This window comes from Salvelinus fontinalis, unplaced genomic scaffold (assembly GCF_029448725.1).
Source record: "Salvelinus fontinalis isolate EN_2023a unplaced genomic scaffold, ASM2944872v1 scaffold_0484, whole genome shotgun sequence".
NCBI classification, from domain to species: Eukaryota; Metazoa; Chordata; class Actinopteri; order Salmoniformes; family Salmonidae; genus Salvelinus; species Salvelinus fontinalis.
Window position 1 is genome coordinate 78,526 of NW_026600693.1, and position 18,693 is coordinate 97,218.

General features: G+C 42.6%; 2 protein-coding genes across 2 annotated transcripts; one reads left to right on the plus strand and one right to left on the minus strand.

The window, feature by feature from the left end:
• Window positions 1-419: 419 nt before the first annotated feature.
• LOC129846232 (putative nuclease HARBI1) lies at window positions 420-1,466 on the minus strand. Its single transcript, XM_055914236.1, has 2 exons — window positions 1,286-1,466; window positions 420-1,191 (listed from the first exon to the last, which is right to left on the minus strand). Exons 1-2 carry the CDS (start codon window positions 1,395-1,397, stop codon window positions 821-823), a joined length of 483 nt encoding a protein of 160 aa, XP_055770211.1. The 5' UTR covers window positions 1,398-1,466; the 3' UTR covers window positions 420-820.
• Window positions 1,467-8,492: 7,026 nt separating this feature from the next.
• LOC129846229 (zinc finger protein 180-like) lies at window positions 8,493-18,234 on the plus strand. The gene is made up of 2 exons (XM_055914233.1): window positions 8,493-8,983; window positions 15,570-18,234. The coding sequence occupies exons 1-2, from the start codon at window positions 8,737-8,739 to the stop codon at window positions 16,538-16,540; spliced, it is 1,218 nt and encodes a 405-aa protein (XP_055770208.1). The 5' UTR covers window positions 8,493-8,736; the 3' UTR covers window positions 16,541-18,234.
• The last annotated feature ends 459 nt before the right edge of the window (window positions 18,235-18,693 follow it).

The following is an 18,693-nucleotide window of genomic DNA, read 5'->3' on the forward strand; positions in this document are numbered from 1 at the left end:
AACGTTTGTGATCATTAATTTCAATGATTTTGGATAAAAAATAATTTAGATGTTGCTATCATTAGATAATTTACAGTTTCCCATAGACTATAAGGCTATATATAAAATGATAGAATATTAGGGCCACAGAGGGGAAAAAAAACACAAGTAATAATATTGTAACCAGTTGTTTTAAAGGAGGACAGTTGTTAAAATGACAGATGTGGGGCATTTCGTGAAATTGTACTTCAGTATGGTTTCATAAACAAAGACATGCTGATGTGCCAGAATATTAAGTATCACATTGTCATAAGTATCAAAACTGTAAAAACAATATGTAGCTTTTCTGCAGAAAGAATCAGCCTCATGAATTTATGACTTTATCCTTTTTCTTCAGTGTGGCCCTAGTACTCTGTCATATAAACAAATACACATTCCATATGAATATAAAAACACAATGTGTAACATTATGTTCCTTTATTGAATAAGGACAAAACAAAGCAGGTAAACCATCAGCCCCTTTCGAAACTGAAGTCACAGTGACTCTACAAGATGGAAAGCACAGAATCCAAGCATATTATACAAAATGATACACACATTCAAAGGTCTGTATATAACACACCCTGCATGTCTGCACACTAAAATAAATGCAGGACAAATCCATACACATCAACTGAACAGACAAATGAATGGATGCAGTAGCCTCCCTGCAGCCTTGTATTACACACAGTATACCGCACAAACATCATAAGAGGCCAAATTCGTAAAAAAACGAACCCCAAAAAAACCAAATTCCTCTGCCACCGCAGGACATATTTAACCAAAATTGAAAGCACACATACTAACTAAAATAATTCAACACATATTGGTCCCTCAGCAGCCGACCACTGTCGTCATCAGGGAAGATTGCCGGATTGTCCCAGTCCATGGCTGGTGGCACTCTGGGGGCCCTCTCCTTCCTCAGGCAGGCCACATTGTGGAGGACAGCACAAGCCACAGTAATATCACATGCCCTAACAGGGCTGACCCTTAATTTGTGAAGGCAGTGAAAGCGTGCCTTCAGGAGGCCAAAGGTCATTTCAACTCTGGCCCTGGTCCTGGCATGGGCATGGTTGTAGGCCTGCTGTGCTTCCTGGGGGTCTGTGAAAGGTGTCAGGAGAAAAGGCTGGCAGCCATACCCCCTGTCTCCCAGCAACACACCAGAGAATTCACCTGTCAACACAAAATCTCATCATTACTACCTCATAAACACAGTGATATTCTTGACACAGCCATGATGGTTATAAATAGGGGTTGTGTGGCTTACCTTGTGATAGGCACTGATAGATTTCAGAGGCCCGAAAGATTCTGGAGTCATGGACTGAGCCAGGCCATTTTGCCACAACATCGCTGATCACACAGTCAGCATTGCAGACCATCTGAAATCATAAGATGAGGAATATTACACCAATCAATGCACATCACTGGCAATGCAGAGTGTTCGTCAATGGACAATATCAAAAAGTTATGTTCACCTGAACATTAATGCTGTGAAAGGATTTCCTATTCACAAAATCGGCCTCATGGGCACCTGAGGGGGCTTTTATCCTTATGTGTGTGCAGTCCACTGCACCAATGACATTGGGGAAACCTGTCACACAAAGTAATGAGTATCCTACTATGTGTTAACAGTTGTCCTGTAATTTGTAGATCCTCTTACCTGCAATCCTATAGAACTCCTCTTTGATGTCACAGAGTCTTCTGTGGCCAGGGAAGGAGATGAAGACATCTGCTAATGCTTTGATAGCCAGACACACAATCCTTATTGTGCGGCAAATTGTGGCCTTGTTCAGCTGTTCTGCATCCCCCACTGAGTACAGGAAGGCTCCACTAGCAAAAAAGCGCAAGGCCACACAAACCATTTGCTCCACACTCAGTGCATGGCTCCGTACAGTGCGGTGCTTAATCCTGGGACCCAGTAGTCTGCATAGATACCTGATGCCATCTGCAGAAAACCTGTATCTTTCATATAGATGGTCATCAGGGAAGGCCAGTGGGTCCAACCGGTCCCTGAAGACCCTTTCTCGCCTGAAGGCTCTCCTCAGCACAAGTGCTTCTTCATCCACCACATCTCGCACGAATGGGCATGCCATTGTCAGAGCAGAAAGGAACACACAATTTTGGGCCTTCATATAGGCTAGTGGCCACACCTGGTGCTGGGGGGGTGGGCAAAAGAGGGCGATGCCTTATAACGATGACTTGGTTGTACTGATTGCTGGGAAAATAAAAAAAAACTTAGAAAGATGCCACCGTCCTGTGTGCTCACAATAAGAGCTCATATGTCATGGCTCACTTGACTTTACGAGAATATACCTAATTTTTATTTTGAGCTGTGTCATCTTCTTGGAGCTGGGGGAGGAAAGAAAAATAATGATTAATACATTTGTGTTACAGTTAGCATACAGTGTACATTGAAGGCATATCTCACCTCCCTCTCAAGTTTTTTTATTTCAAGGTCCAGTTTCCTAATTGTCCTCTTTTTTATTTCGGACTCCAGTGCAAGATTTTCCATCTTTTTCTTCTTGTACTGAATGTCTATGTCTGCCAGTTCTATTTGGCGCCGGAGGTGGTTGCCATACAACTTTCTGATAGCTTGTGAGCTCTGTGAACACAATACAATTAGCGCAGCTGGAATTTGGCAGGATGTGGTGTCCTTTTATTAATACGCACTATGTTGCCAGGCTGGTTTTCCCACTGTATAGCATCTGGGTCCTGTAAAAGAAATTAGATTTTTTGATTTTGATGAGGACTCCTCACCATTGTAGAGTAAATAGTACTTTCACAGTCTTAACATGATACCTCATGCCTTCTGGAATCCAGAGAGATGGTCTCCTCCTCATCATCGTCTCCATCATGTGCTGTTGCTGCTGCACTGGGGCCTTCACCCTATCACATTTAAATCGGATTCATATTGAAGCTAGTAGACAAGACATGCCAGGCCTACAGTATGCCTTTGATGGAGTACTCACTGGATCAGCATCGTCTGGTGCTTGTGCTGGTGGCTCTAACAGGAACACAGTGCTGCCAGACACTGCAAGGCAATAGGTAAACCAAAGTCAGACAGTCCAAATTGATTCAATATGAATGTGGTTGTATCCCATGTAGAGATGGAAGGACATACCTTGAATGAAGCGGGTGGCATCTTGGGAGGAACCTATGCTCGTCTCTTTCCCCCCAGGGATCCCCTCTAAGATGGGCCTGCCTTTATTTAGCTCCAAGGCCATGTCCTCTGCTGGGGTAAGGTCAGCCTTTGGTGACCCACCACCCGTGCCTTGTCTGTGGGTATTCTTTTTCACTGCTAAAACAGTACAGACAATGTGTGAGCAGGCACCTTCTGGGTACAATATATGCTTGTGCTTTGTTAAATATTAGTCAGGGACCATACCATTCTGCAGAATGTTCTTGTATTTGATTTTGACCTGCTGCCATGTCCGTTTTGGCCCGTTCATGTTTAATCTACACACACACACACACACACACACACACACACACACACACACACACACACACTGCAAAAAATTACTTGGTATTTTTGTCTTGTTTTCAGTAAAAATAAAAAATAAATTATCATAGCTTTATACAGTGTGATGGAGTTACTTTACACAATTTCACTCATATCTGCTGTGCATTTCAATTAAAAATTTAACCGTTTCATAATTACAGTACAACTGCATTTTTGGAGATGTGAATTAAATATTTGAATTGTAATTGTGATGTTTCAGCGGAGCGGTGACTGTGTAATTGTGCACTACTTACGCATTCAGGCGGTCTGCAATACTTTGCCACGCTTTTTCTCTTTGCTTTATCACTGTGGCGGTGTTGCCTTTCTTCTTAATTATATATTTTACCTCCTCGTATGCCTCCATGAGGATTTGTGCTTCCGACGGGGAAAAGTACGCGGCTCTAGTTGCCATGGTAAATCAGTTAATCTGTGATCTGTGGCGGGGTCTATTTGAGTGAGCCGTGAGCGCGCACCTATCCAGGATTGGTTTCACCTGGCTTAATGAATCCGTGTCTGCTCATCCTGGCTTGGTCTTTGTGCAACCAATTAAGCCTGGACGCACATGTTTTGGCTTCATTGAGCTCAGCTGAGTCATTTATCCCGGATGTCTTAATTCTACTTTTGTGCAACAGGCCCCAGGAAGGTCACACTAGCTCGATAGGTTGATATCTAGCTCAAGCTTCACCTCATGCTTTTCATTAACTGTGTGGTTGTGTTATCTAGTGGGAACCCGTTAGCACGGTGGGCTCAAGACGACAGAGGAAATCAACCTGCTTGCTCCTTTATGTATTGTCAACTTTTCGATGGGGATGTTATGTTTGATACCGGAGGTACGAGGCCTTGAAAGCATTAAACTTCAAAGCAGTGTGTTGATGCCTGTATCACTTTATCAGGAGCACGTCATCAATGACGTCTGAAGCTTCGTTTCATCGAACAACCACCTGATTGGTTTGGTATTGGGCTGGTTCGACACTGCAGGCGACTGCCAACTGACTGATCTACAAATCACCATACATCATAAATAACTACTCATTATTATTTATAAATCAGTCAGCCAGTCACCGTTTACCCACAACGCAGCATGGATTTGATGCTCTCGAACACGGCATGTGGTTTAGTAGAAGACATGAAGGCTACGCCGCTACGGCGTGTGACTTCATCTATAATAATTTGGCTGTTCTAAATTCTGTTTCGCTCAAAGCCCTGAGTAGCGAACCTATTTTTTGACACAATTGTCTGGAAAGCATCAATGCTTCAGGTAGTTTTGTTTCCCCATCACTACTTTTCAGCATGTTCTCTGTGAAGTAGACTATGGGAGTTTTGTAACTTTTACAACCTTGGCTTACTGTTTGCGCGCTAGCTGACACCTGTAATCTTTATATTTTGGATTTTGGGGATTTTCCCTGCCATCTGTATGTCTCTTTTGATCTGCAGTTATGTTTTTAGTTGTTATTTTTTAGTTGGGTTCTAACTGGTCTCCAGTAGTTGGGCTCCAGCTCGCTGACCATAGCTAGTTGACTAAATAGCTAATGTTAGCTGGCTGGCTAAGATAACTGCATATAGCTAACATTCTTTGATATTCGGTTAGATGGCGTTATGTATTTCCAAAACGTTGGTTTACTTCAATCACTCAAGTCATGGGGGCAAATGATTGGTTTAATATGAAGGTATACATTTGAAGATATTTCTGTTGTAGTTTACATCATAGGGAATAGACTGGTCCTCCATATTACTTCACACCTGACTTTGGCATTCTTCTAAATTCTGATTGGTTTAATGTAATAAGGTGTAACTTTGCATTGGGACTTAAAACATATTTCATTTGATATTTTATAAACATACACATACATATTACAACCTCATACAAACATTAACTACATCACACCTGCCCAGACCCACTAGAACACACCTCCATCTCCATTAACTACATCACACCTGCCCAGACCCACTAGAACACACCTCCATCTCCATTAACTACATCACACCTGCCCAGACCCACTAGAACACACCTCCATCTCCATTAACTACATCACACCTCCATCTCCATTAACTACATCACACCTGCCCAGACCCACTAGAACACACCTCCATCTCCATTAACTACATCACACCTGCCCAGACCCACTAGAACACACCTCCATCTCAAATAACTACATCACACCTGCCCAGACCAACTATAACACACCTCCATCTCCATTATTTAACACCTCCATCTCCATTAACTACATCACACCTGCCCAGACCAACTATAACACACCTCCATCTCCATTAACTACATCACACCTGTCCAGACCCACTAGAACACACCTCCATCTCCATTAACTACATCACACCTGTCCAGACCCACTAGAACACACCCCCATCTCCATTAACTACATCACACCTGTGTAACGGATGTGAAATGGCTAGCTAGTTAGCGGGTACGCGCTAGTAGCATTTCAATCAGTTACGTCACTTGCTCTGAGACTTAAGTAGTGTTGCCCCTTGCTTTGCAAGGGCCGCGGCTTTTGTGGAGCGATGGGTAACGACTGTGCTTCGTGGGCGACCGTTGTTGATGTGTGCAGAGGGTCCCTGGTTCGCGCCCGTGTCGGGCGAGGGGACGGTTTAAAGTTATACTGTTACACCTGCACAGACCCACTAGAACACAACTCCATCTCCATTAACTACATCACACCTGCCCAGACCCACTAGAACACACCCCCATCTCCATTAACTACATCACACCTGCACAGACCCACTAGAACACAACTCCATCTCCATTAACTACATCACACCTGCACAGACCCACTAGAACACACCTCCATCTCCATTAACTACATCACACCTGCCCAGACCCACTAGGACACACCTCCATCTCCATTAACTACATCACACCTGTCATTTTATTTCTCTCTGTCACTTTCAACTTTTAGATAATAAAGCATTTCACCTTTCTTTTGAATTAACAACATAGGATTGGTTGATTTCCAGGTTTTAATTAAGTATAATATTTAAGATGATTGACAAGAAAAGTATTGTCCAACTCTGGGGTATCTCACTGCACCCTCAAATTTCATGTTTGAAATATACAGACAGACAGATTAAAAGTAATTTTACATTGTAGAACTGTACTTCTGACAGCCAACTTTCTAACTCCGCCCATAACTTTATGACATCATAACATTCCCAGAAGGATTATTGAGTCATTGTTAGTTTTACACTGAAGACATGACTCTGCCGTTGTGCTGTAGAATTTGTGAATTTTGTCTCTTGTATAATAAGGGACTATCATTTGTCCCAACATCACAGGTCACAGACTTTGATGCAGTTAAAGACTTCCAAAAGTTTTTCTGCAGTTTAAGATCAACTGAGTTTTTTTAATGGGGTTTCTCCCTTTGCACCTGCCAATGTGAATCCTTTGAACCAGACAAGTTACCAGACAGGACATATTGCTAATGTTCTTCCCATCGATAACCTGAAAGACAATTAACTTGTGGGCGGTGGTGGTGATGACGTCCTATTCGATGACGTCGTCCATCGGGATTCCCCCAAAAAAGAAGACGCTCTGGATTGATCACTAGAGTCAGATGTGAAGGAGGAGGTTGATCATCAGGAGTCAGATGTGAAGGAGGAGGTTGATCATCAGGAGTCAGATGTGAAGGAGGAGGTTGATCATCAGGAGTCAGATGTGAAGGAGGAGATTGATCATCAGGAGTCAGATGTGAAGGAGGAGGTTGATCATCAGGAGTCAGATGTGAAGGAGGAGGTTGATCATCAGGAGTCAGATGTGAAGGAGGAGGTTGATCATCAGGAGTCAGATGTGAAGGAGGAGGTTGATCATCAGGAGTCAGATGTGAAGGAAGAGGTTGATCATCAGGAGTCAGATGTGAAGGAGGAGGTTGATCATCAGTGAACCTCTAGGATTGTGGCTGGGCTGGCGTTTCCTCTTCCATATATTCCTCGGTCATATATTTTGATACATTGAATGTTGATATTATGTTATATATTATGTTGTTTACTTGATATTGAGAATCTATGTTATATATTTGTACCTCCTGTTTCATGAAGTGATGTCACTAAGTACTGCCCCTATATATACAATGCATTCGGAAAGCATTCAGACCCCTTCACTTTTTCCACATTTTGTGACGTTACAGCCTTATTCTAAAATTGATTCAATCATGTTTTCCCTCATCAATCTACACAATACCCAATAATGACATCACAATATCCCATAAGACATCACATTGCCCCATAATGACATCACAATACCCCATAATGACAAAGCAAAAACAGGTAAATAAATGAAAAAACAAGGACATTTCTAAGTGACCCCAAACTTTTGAATGGTAGTGTACATCTACATGATGTATTGTTACACCATGTAGGAGCAGTATAGACCTAGTCTTTTCATTATATACATCTACATGATGTATTGTTACACCATGTAGGAGCAGTATAGACCTAGTCTGTTCATTATATACATCTACATGATGTATTGTTACACCATGTAGTAGCAGTATAGACCTAGTCTGTTCAATATATACATCTACATGATGTATTGTTACACCATGTAGGAGCAGTATAGACCTAGTCTGTTCATTATATACATCTACATGATGTATTGTTACACCATGTAGGAGCAGTATATACCTACAGTAGCTAGCTAATTATTTAGATTTAGTATAACTTAACGAAACTGCCTTAAATGTGCTGTAGTAACCATTTTTTATTCGCACTAATCAATCAACACATTCCTGTCTTTGTATGTCTCAATATAATAGCTATGTCTACATGATTTATTATTACACCATGTAGGAGCAGTCTTTGTATGTCTCAATATAATGGTATTATTTAATTAAATCCATTTACAATCATCTTTGTCTGAAAATAAAATATGATCCTCAACTGCGTTTCCCCTCCAGTCAGCAGACGGCGATGTGCGTCTTTCAGGCGACGCTGCCAGCGTGACGTATAATCTAGTGGACGGTTCTTCATAAACAGCTCGTCAACCACCTCGGTAGCTAGCTAGCCAACATAGCCGTAAGATTCAAGCTATTTATACGCTTTCGGTGTATATTACCGACTGTGTTTTCGACACACTTAGGTCGTATCTACTTGTTAACCTATTTAATTTAATATTACGTTATTTTGTATTAGTCAGCTATAGTAGCTGGCTGGTTAAGTTAGCACTAGCCTAGTCGCTAATGATAGCTAGCTAGCTAACATCCCCGAACATGAGCTCCCTAAACTTCTCCCCTCCTGTTAAAGAAGAGGAGGTCTGCTGGACGGAGAAAGTAGGTCTGTGGCTGAACGTTGTCGTGAAAGAGGAGGAGGAAGAGGAGGCTGTCACAGTAAAACAAGAAGTAGAGGATGGGGCTGTTACAGTGGAAGAAGAGGAAGACGCGTTCAGAGTGAAAGAGGAGGAGGAGGATGTAGTTTTTGGTGTGAAAGAAGAGGAGGTTGGAGATCTGTTTAACCCCAGTAAGTACCGTCTCTGCAGTCGTTGAACCAATATGCAGTAAAGGGTTTCTACACTTTAATGTTGTTCTGTGGGAATGGCTGAAGCTACACTGTAACGTGTAGAACATCAAGAGTGGACCATCAACAAAACGTTAACAATTGATCAAATGCATCCAATGACAATGCCTGAAATACTGTAGTCCTCAATATCTCCTATTAGATTCGCCCAATATGTAGTCTTAAAGGGGCAATCAGCAGTTGTTACATCCATTTTGGGACTTATACATTAATGACATGTACCCATTGTTTCTTGAAGAAATCACTTATAAATGCCTCATGATCCTAGTTCAACTGTCGTACCCCATCAGAACCCAAAATATAAGCTTATATTATCTCCAATGTTTGTCAGTAAATATAAACAAACACTGTATATCCTCTAAACATGGTTAAAACTAGAATGTTGATATCATGGATCGTTGCATTTCTCCAGCCCCATCCCTCAGCTTTTTACCGAAACAGGCAGCGCTTTGTTATTGTTTCTACTGCTGATTGCTGTCCCCGTTACTCCTCAAGGTCCAAGGACTGTATGTTATTTTCAGAGGTAGACTGGCTCTGGCAGCTAAAATAGTCAAATATTTCATCTAAATGTGAATCCATTCTCAATTGCGATACATTTCTGGAAACATAAATCGCTGTACTTTCATATCAATTCAGAATAATTTGCCATCCAGGACCTCTATAATAGGCGTGTCAGAGGAAAGCCCACAACATTTTCAGAGACTCCAGTCACCCAAGTGGACTGGCTCTGGCAGGTAAAATAGTCAAATATATTATAAATAATAAATAAATATTCCATAGTATAGACTGTTAGAAGTATAGACTGTTTTCTCTGCTACCGCACGGCAAGTGGTACCGCAGCGCCAAATCTAGGACCAAAAGCCTCCTCAACAGCTTCTACCCCCAAGCCATAAGACTGCTGAACAATTCATGAAATCACCACCCTACAATTTACATTGACCCCCCCCCCCCTTTTTTTATTTTTATTTTTTATTTATTTAAAATTTTCTCCCCAATTTTTCATGGTATCCAATCGCTAGTAATTACTATCTTGTCTCATCGCTACAACTCCCGTACGGGCTCGGGAGAGACGAAGGTCGAAAGCCATGCGTCCTCCGAGGCACAACCCAACCAAGCCGCACTGCTTCTTTAACACAGCGCGCCTCCAACCCGGAAGCTAGCCGCACCAATGTGTAGGAGGAAACACCGTGCACCTGGCCCCCTTGGTTAGCGCGCACTGCGCCCAGCCCGCCACAGGAGTCGCTGGAGCGCGATGAGACAAGGAAATCCCTACCGGCCAAACCCTCCCTAACCCGGACGACGCTAGCCCAATTGTGCGTCGCCCCACGGACCTCCCGGTCGCGGCCGGCTGCGACAGAGCCTTGGGGCGAACCCAGAGACTCTGGTGGCGCAGTTAGCACTGCGATGCAGTGCCCTAGACCACTGCGCCACCCGGGAGGCCCTACCCTCCTCCCTTTTGTGCACTGCTGCTACTCACTGGTTGTTTGTTACCTATGCATAGTCACTACACTCCCCTACCTTCATGTACAGATGACCTCAACTAGCCTGTAACCCCGCACACTGACTCGGAACCGGTGCCCCCTGTATATAGCCTCCACACTGACTCAGTACCGGTTCCCCCTGTATATAGCCTCCACACTGATTCGGTACCGGTGCCCCCTGTATATAGCCTCCACACTGATTCGGTACCGGTGCCCCCTGTATATAGCCTCCACACTGACTCTGTACCGGTGCCCCCTGTATATAGCCTCCGCACTGACTCGGTACCGGTGCCCCCTGTATATAGCCTCCACACTGACTCAGTACCGGTGCCCCCTGTATAAAGCCTCCACACTGACTCAGTATCGATGCCCCCTGTATATAACCTCCACACTGACTCAGTACCGGTGCCCCCTGTATATAGCCTCCACACTGACTCAGTACCGGTGCCCCCCTGTATATATCCTCGTTATTGTTGACGGATTTGTAAAAAACGTTTTGTCATAAAACCACTATATACAGTGGGGCAAAAAGTATTTAGTCAGCCACCAATTGTTCAAGTTCTCCCACTTAAAAAGATGAGAGAGGCCTGTAATTTTCATCATAGGTACACTTCAACTATGACAGACAAAATAAGGGGGGAAAATCCAGAAAATCACATTGTCGGATTTCTTATGAATTTATTTGCAAATTATGGTGGAAAATAAGTATTTGGTGACAATCAGAAATACTATCAGACATCCCCAAATGGGCACATTTATAGGCCTACATCTGTGTGCAGGCCAGGTAGACTAGTCCTACTTCTATATGTGTAACCAGGTAGACTAGTCCTACTTCTATATGTGTAACCAGGTAGACTAGTCCTACTTCTATATGTGTAACCAGGTAGACTAGTCCTACTTCTATATGTGTAATCAGGTGTGCGTCCTTACTCATGATAATGGTCACATACACATGGTTAGCAGATGTTAATGGTCACATACACATGGTTAGCAGATGTTAATGGTCACACACACATGGTTAGCGTATGTTATTGGTCACATACACATGGTTAGCAGATGTTAATGGTCACATACACATGGTTAGCGGATGTTAATGGTCACATACACATGGTTAGCGGATGTTAATGGTCACATACACATGGTTAGCGGATGTTAACGGTCACATACACATGGTTAGCGGATGTTAACGGTCACATACACATGGTTAGCGGATGTTAATGGTCACATACACATGGTTAGCAGATGTTAATGGTCACATACACATGGTTAGCAGACGTTAATGGTCACATACACATCCACGGTCTCGAGCTTAATGACGAGTTTGAAGGGGACTATGGTGTTAAATTCTGAGCTGTAGTCAATGAACAACATTCTTTCATAGGTATTCCTCTTGTCCAGGTGAGATTGTGCAATGCGATGGCGATTGCATCGTCACTGAACCTATTGGGGCGGTAAGCAAATTGGAGTGGGTCTAGGGTATCGGGTAGGGTGGAGGTGATATGCTCCTTGACTAGTCTCTCAAAGCGCTTCATGATGACAGAAGTGAGTGCAACGGGGCGATAGTCATTTAGTTCTTAGCCTTCTTGGAACAGGAATAATGGTGGCCATCTTGAAGCATGTGGGGACAGCAGACTGGGATAGGGATTGATTGAATATGTCCGTAAACACACCAGCCAGCTGGTCTATGAATGCTCTGAAGACGCGGCGAGGGATGCTGTCTGGGCGGGTAGCCCTGTGAGGTTTAACACGTTTAAATATTTTACTCACGTCGGCCACGGAGAAGGAGAGCCCACAGTCTATGGTAGCGGGCCGTGTCGGTGGCACTGTATTGTCCTCAAAGCGAGCAAAGAAGTTGTTTAATTTATTTTTATGCATCACGGAAGTTAGAGTGATCCAGAATGCTAGCAGCTTGAGTCTTGCAGTTGATATGCTGATAGAATTTAGGAAGGCTTGTTCTCAGGTTAGCTTTGTTAAATTCCCCAGCTACAATGAATGCAGCCTCGGGATGTATGGTTTCCAGTTTACATAGAGTCCAGTGAAGTTCTTTCAGGGCTGACGAGGTATCTGCTTGGGGGGGATATACTATAATATGTGACTATTATCGAAGAGAACTATCTTGGAAGATAATGCGGTCGGCATTTGATTGTAAGGAATTCTAGGTCAGGTGAACAAAAGGACTTGAGTTTATGTATGTTGTTATGATTACACCACGAGTTGTTAATCATAAGGCATATACCCCGCCCTTCTTCTTGCCAGAGAAATGTTTGTTTCTGTCAATGCATGAAGAAACCGGGTACCAACTCTGACAACGTATCCTGAGTGAGCCATGTTTCTGTGAAACAGAGAATGTTACGATCTCTGATGTCTCTCTGGAAGGCAACTCGTGCCCTAATTTTGTCAACCTTGTTGTCTAGAGATTGGACATTGGCGAGTAATATGCTCAGAAGCGGTGGATGGTATGCTCGCCTTCTGAGTCTGACCAGTAGTAGGCCGCTCAGTCTACCTCTCCTTCTGAGTCTGACCAGTAGTAGGCCGCTCAGTCTACCTCTCCTTCTGAGTCTGACCAGTAGTAGGCCGCTCAGTCTACCTCTCCTTCTGAGTCTGACCAGTAGTAGGCCGCTCAGTCTACCTCTCCTTCTGAGTCTGACCAGTAGTAGGCCGCTCAGTCTACCTCTCCTTCTGAGTCTGACCAGTAGTAGGCCGCTCAGTCTACCTCTCCTTCTGAGTCTGACCAGTAGTAGGCCGCTCAGTCTACCTCTCCTTCTGAGTCTGACCAGTAGTAGGCCGCTCAGTCTACCTCTCCTTCTGAGTCTGACCAGTAGTAGGCCGCTCAGTCTACCTCTCCTTCTGAGTCTGACCAGTAGTAGGCCGCTCAGTCTACCTCTCCTTCTGAGTCTGACCAGTAGTAGGCCGCTCAGTCTACCTCTCCTTCTGAGTCTGACCAGTAGTAGGCCGCTCAGTCTACCTCTCCTTCTGAGTCTGACCAGTAGTAGGCCGCTCAGTCTACCTCTCCTTCTGAGTCTGACCAGTAGTAGGCCGCTCAGTCTACCTCTCCTTCTGAGTCTGACCAGTAGTAGGCCGCTCAGTCTACCTCTCCTTCTGAGTCTGACCAGTAGTAGGCCGCTCAGTCTACCTCTCCTTCTGAGTCTGACCAGTAGTAGGCCGCTCAGTCTACCTCTCCTTCTGAGTCTGACCAGTAGTAGGCCGCTCAGTCTACCTCTCCTTCTGAGTCTGACCAGTAGTAGGCCGCTCAGTCTACCTCTCCTTCTGAGCGGCCTACTACTGGTCAGACTCAGTCTACCTCTCCTGCGATAATAATAATACAACAAATAACTGCATAGTTTTCTAAGGACCTGAAGCGAGGCGACCGTCTTGCACGGTCTGGGTGGTCTGCCAGGGGGCGTTTCATTTAGTATCCGTTTGGGTCGGCATGGGGAATGATTCTATTTCCCCATAGTTGTTGTACCTCGTTTCCCTCCTTCAGGGAACAATAGTTATAGTCATAGCGTGTGGATTTAATAGTATGTTGTACCTCGTTTCCCTCCTTCAGGGAACAATAGTTATAATCATAACATGTGGATTTGATACTATGTTGTACCTAGTTTCCCTCCTTCAGGGAACAGTAGTTATAGTCATAACCTTAAGCTTGTCATTAACACGGTTCTTCAATAATTACACATCATTCTTAATACTGTAGCTGTTTAGTTAGTCACATGTTCAACTATCATCAGCTGATCCAGGAAATCATTTTCTGAATGCCAGTCACATGACAAACATCACGACATGCAACAACAACCAAAGTGCTTCTTCATTCATTACTCTGGTAAAGACAGTTATGCCGTGCTCCACGTTGGATCCAACATCCCTAACAAATTGATGTTTATAATGTTATTGTCTGCTTGATTTACTGTAGGTTCTCGTTAGTCTGTTGGCACACAGAGATACTTAGCTCATAATGTGTAGAGAACTGTTCCTTGATGGATAGGCTATTGTACAACACACACAGCTATTTTCCGTTATTCAGGACATTTAGAATGACATCACATTACAGAGTAGCCTTGTGGGATTATTTACAAAATTATCTGGTGATCAGGTTATGAAATGTCATGACAACGACATTTAAGTTTCCATGTTTCACCTGAAATATTAAATTATATATAGTCCTATGTCTATGTTGTTGTTAGGTGAAGTTATGGGTCCATGTTATTGTTAGGTGAAGTTATGGGTCCTACAGTAGGTCTATCTTGTTGTTAGGTGAAGTTATGGGCCAATTTATTTAACACTTAATGTACAAACCCTCAGTTTCAGGCTGATGGCAAAGCTAGCTAAAGAGCATTTTACTGGTTGAAGTGTTTTATAAGTATAAAGCAGTTGATTTGCGACAATAACACAAACATATTAAGCAGGAGATTCAAACGAGCCTAACAGTTATCATCCAAAAGTAGTGTGAAATGCACTCATAAGCAACCTGTAAATGGAGGCTATTTTTGCTGTCAGCCTATGAGAACTCCCCTGAGTTTTCCCCCACGGTGGTGAATTAGTGAATAGACACAGAGCTTAATGTGAGTTTCCTTCAGTAGCACTCCTGATCTTGCGCTGATTATGCACTGTAATATTCAGAATACATTGTGGAAAACTAAAATCTTTGCTCACCATTTTTGTTCCAGGCAGATATACTACATCCATAACTAGTGGTTTCCTCATTACCAGATATACTACATCCATAACTAGTGTTTTCCTCATTACCAGATATACTACATCCATAACTAGTGGTTTCCTCATTAGCAGGGAGGTGTTTCTGCAATCAAATTGTGTCTGCATCGCCCTCGTGCTGCAATTTTAGCAAACACAGAAAGGGGCCTTTTTTGGAGATCAAAGGTCGTCTGGCACACTGCTTAGGTTTGAGTGTCTTAAGACAATTGTAAAATAATTTGAATAAAATTATTAAAATAATAATTCAGACCTCTGGGCATCACCTTTTACCTCAAATATACAGTGGATTTCTGCTGTTGTGGCCCTTTAACCGTCTGACTTTGTTGTTCACACAGGAGAGAGATGTGACTATCGTGGATCCTCTGGGGAGTCTCAACAACCTCATGATGCTGAGGCAGAGAAGAGTCTCTCCACATCAGAACTCCTCCAGAAACACCAGCAGAGACCCACAGGGAAGAAATCTCACTCCTGCTCTGACTGTGGGAAATGTTGCAAATCTTCATCAGAACTTAAAATACACCAGAGAACACACACAGGAGAGAAACCTTTTAGCTGTGATCAATGTGGGAAGAGTTTTACTATATCTAACTCTCTGACTGTACACCAGAGAACACACACAGGAGAGAAACCTTTTAGCTGTGATCAATGTGGGAAGAGTTTTACTATATCTAACTCTCTGACTGTACACCAGAGAACACACAAAGGAGAGAAACCATATGGCTGTGCTCAATGTGGGAAGAGTTTTACTACATCTAGCCATCTGACTGCACACCAGAGAACACACACAGGAGAGAAACCATATAGCTGTGATCAATGTGGGAAGAGTTTTGCTAAATCTAGCCATCTGACTACACACCAGAGAATACACACAGGAGAAAAACCATATAGCTGTGATCAATGTGGGAAGAGGTTTTCTACATCTAGCAATCTAACTAACCACCAGAGAACACACACAGGAGAGAATCCGCGCTGTGATCAATGCGGGAAGAGTTTTTCTACTCCTAGCTATCTAATTATACACCAGAGAACACACACAGGTGAGAAACCTTTTAGCTGTGATCAATGTGGGAAGAGTTTTTCTTCTTCTAGCTATCTAACTATACACCATAGAACACACACAGGAGAGAAACCTTATAGCTGTGATCAATGTGGGAAGAGTTTTTCTTCTTCTCGCTATCTAACTATACACCATAGAACACACACAGGAGAGAAACCATATGGCTGTGATCAATGTGGGAAGAGTTTTACTTGGCCAAAAAGCCTGAATATACACAAGCGGACACACACAGGGGAAGAGATACTCTGATAAAAGATCTCTGATTAAACAAAGTTGTTTCATGATATCAATGAAATAATGTCACAATGTAGAATGTTTTAACATTGTAGTAGGAGTATTTTAAAGATGTCACAATGTAGAAGCCTAAACATTTGTCCCTGTTACACTTACCGTGTTGGTGACCCACTTGAATCAAAATGCAACACTTCAAAATGTAGCGATCTGTTTTCTACAAGTTGTCTTCTAACCAGGGATTTACACATTATTCCCAGATTCCGTGTGGTTTTTGAGCTGTTAGTTTTAACAGGACCTGCAACCTCATCTCCATTCTGTCACACAATTGATTTCAACATGATATCGTTGAGGGATGACAAATAAGTGTTGCGTTCCTTTGTTTTGCGACCCCTAAATTTAAATGCATCACTCCAAAATGTAGCTGACTGTCTTTTGCAGGTTGTCCTCTAATCAGTGAGGTAAAAGATATCTCCCATTTCCATGTGTTTTTTGTTGTTGTTAGTTTCAACAGAACATACAACCTGATTTCCCCCCTAATCGATATCAGTGATTTATTGCTACTTGTCAAAACAGCGTTTCTGGTGCTTGTGCAGTTTATAAGGAGCTTGTTTTAAAAATACAAGTAATATGATTATTGTGGCAGATGTTTGTGTAAATAGCACATTTTTTGTTTAGGTTTTCAATATATCAGAAACTGTTTCTGCACATTGGTTATTGATTTGGACAAGTTGAAACTGTGTTTTGACATTGGGGGTATCCCACCTAGCAACATGTCTTTGAAAAGAAGATGTATTCTTTCAGTTGTGGTTGAAAGTGATAGTTGAAAATATGTATTTTCAGGTCTTTTTTTTTTTTTTTACTTGAAAACAACTTCATTTCAATGTACTTTCAGGTAGCATAGTGGTTAGAGCGTTGGGCCAGTAATCGAAAGGTTGCTGGATCGAATCCCTGAGCTGACAAGGTAAAAATGTAGTTTTGCCCCCGAACAAGTCAGTTAACCCACTGTTCCCCGGTAGGCCGTCATTGTAAATAAGAATTTGTTCTTAGCTGACTTGCCTAGTTAAATAAAGGAGAAGAAATAATATATATATATATATGGACGCAGAATAATAATCAATCGTCTATGATCCATTTTTTTTTTTACAAATCCTGCATCAGTTAAATAAAATGGGACGAGAGTTCTAGAAGCTAGTGAGTTTTAGGAAGACGAGAGTTCTAGAAGCTGGTGAGTTTTAGGAAGAAGAGAGTTCTAGAAGCTAGTGAGTTTTAGGAAGACGAGAGTTCTAGAAGCTAGTGAGTTGTAGGAAGAAGAGAGTTCTAGAAGCTAGTGAGTTTTAGGAAGACGACAGTTCTAGAAGCTAGTGGAGTTTAGGATTCTATAGAAAGAAAATTTTGAAAAAAATGAATGTATTTTATTATTTAGTAATAAGTGTTTTTTTCTTGTTTTTAATTGTTGACAGCCAGTAGACACCATGTTTATATTGGTGAAGGTGAAGCATTGTAGTTGATTATAATGTGAAATGGAAGTTGTTTTCTGTTGGTGGTGAGCGAATTTGTCCATCAAAAATATAGGATATATTTGTTGTCTTAAGGGGGGAAGGTGTTACAGGCTTTGGTTTTTCCATTTATGTTTTGAGGTTGGACTTTAGCCCGTATAGCTCGTTAGCCCGTATAGCTCGTTAGCCCGTATAGCTCGTTAGCCCGTATAGCTCGTTGGGCACATCTGCACCAGAGCTGAAATTTCACCTGGAGAGCAAATACTTCAACTCGACAGAGGTCAGAGTGAGTCTTTTCTCCCTGACCTGGTGGTTCTAATGACCTGGTGGTTATAATGACCTGGTGGTAATAATGACCTGGTGGTAATAATGACCTGGTGGTTCTAATGACCTGGTGGTTCTAATGACCTGGTGGTTCTAATGACCTGGTGGTTCTAATGACCTGGTGGTTCTAATGACCTGGTGGTAATAATGACCTGGTGGTTCTAATGACCTGGTGGTTATAATGACCTGGTGTTTATAATGACCTGGTGTTTATAATGACCTGGTGTTTATAATGACCTGGTGGTAATAATAACCTGGTGGTAATAATAACCTGGTGGTTATAATGACCTGGTGGTTATAATGACCTGGTGGTTATAATGACCTGGTGGTTATAATGACCTGGTGGTT

What these genes read in the sequence shown, in the direction of transcription:
- LOC129846232 (XM_055914236.1), bottom strand. Translation starts at nt 1,397, where the DNA reads ATGGTCTGCAATGCTGACTGTGTGATCAGCGATGTTGTGGCAAAATGG. An exon ending in CTATCAGTGCCTATCACAAG is followed by an intron (nt 1,192 to 1,285) that starts GTAAGCCACACA and finishes TTGTGTTGACAG; the next exon opens with GTGAATTCTCTGGTGTGTTG.
- LOC129846229 (XM_055914233.1), top strand. Translation starts at nt 8,737, where the DNA reads ATGAGCTCCCTAAACTTCTCCCCTCCTGTTAAAGAAGAGGAGGTCTGC. An exon ending in TGGAGATCTGTTTAACCCCA is followed by an intron (nt 8,984 to 15,569) that starts GTAAGTACCGTC and finishes TTGTTCACACAG; the next exon opens with GAGAGAGATGTGACTATCGT.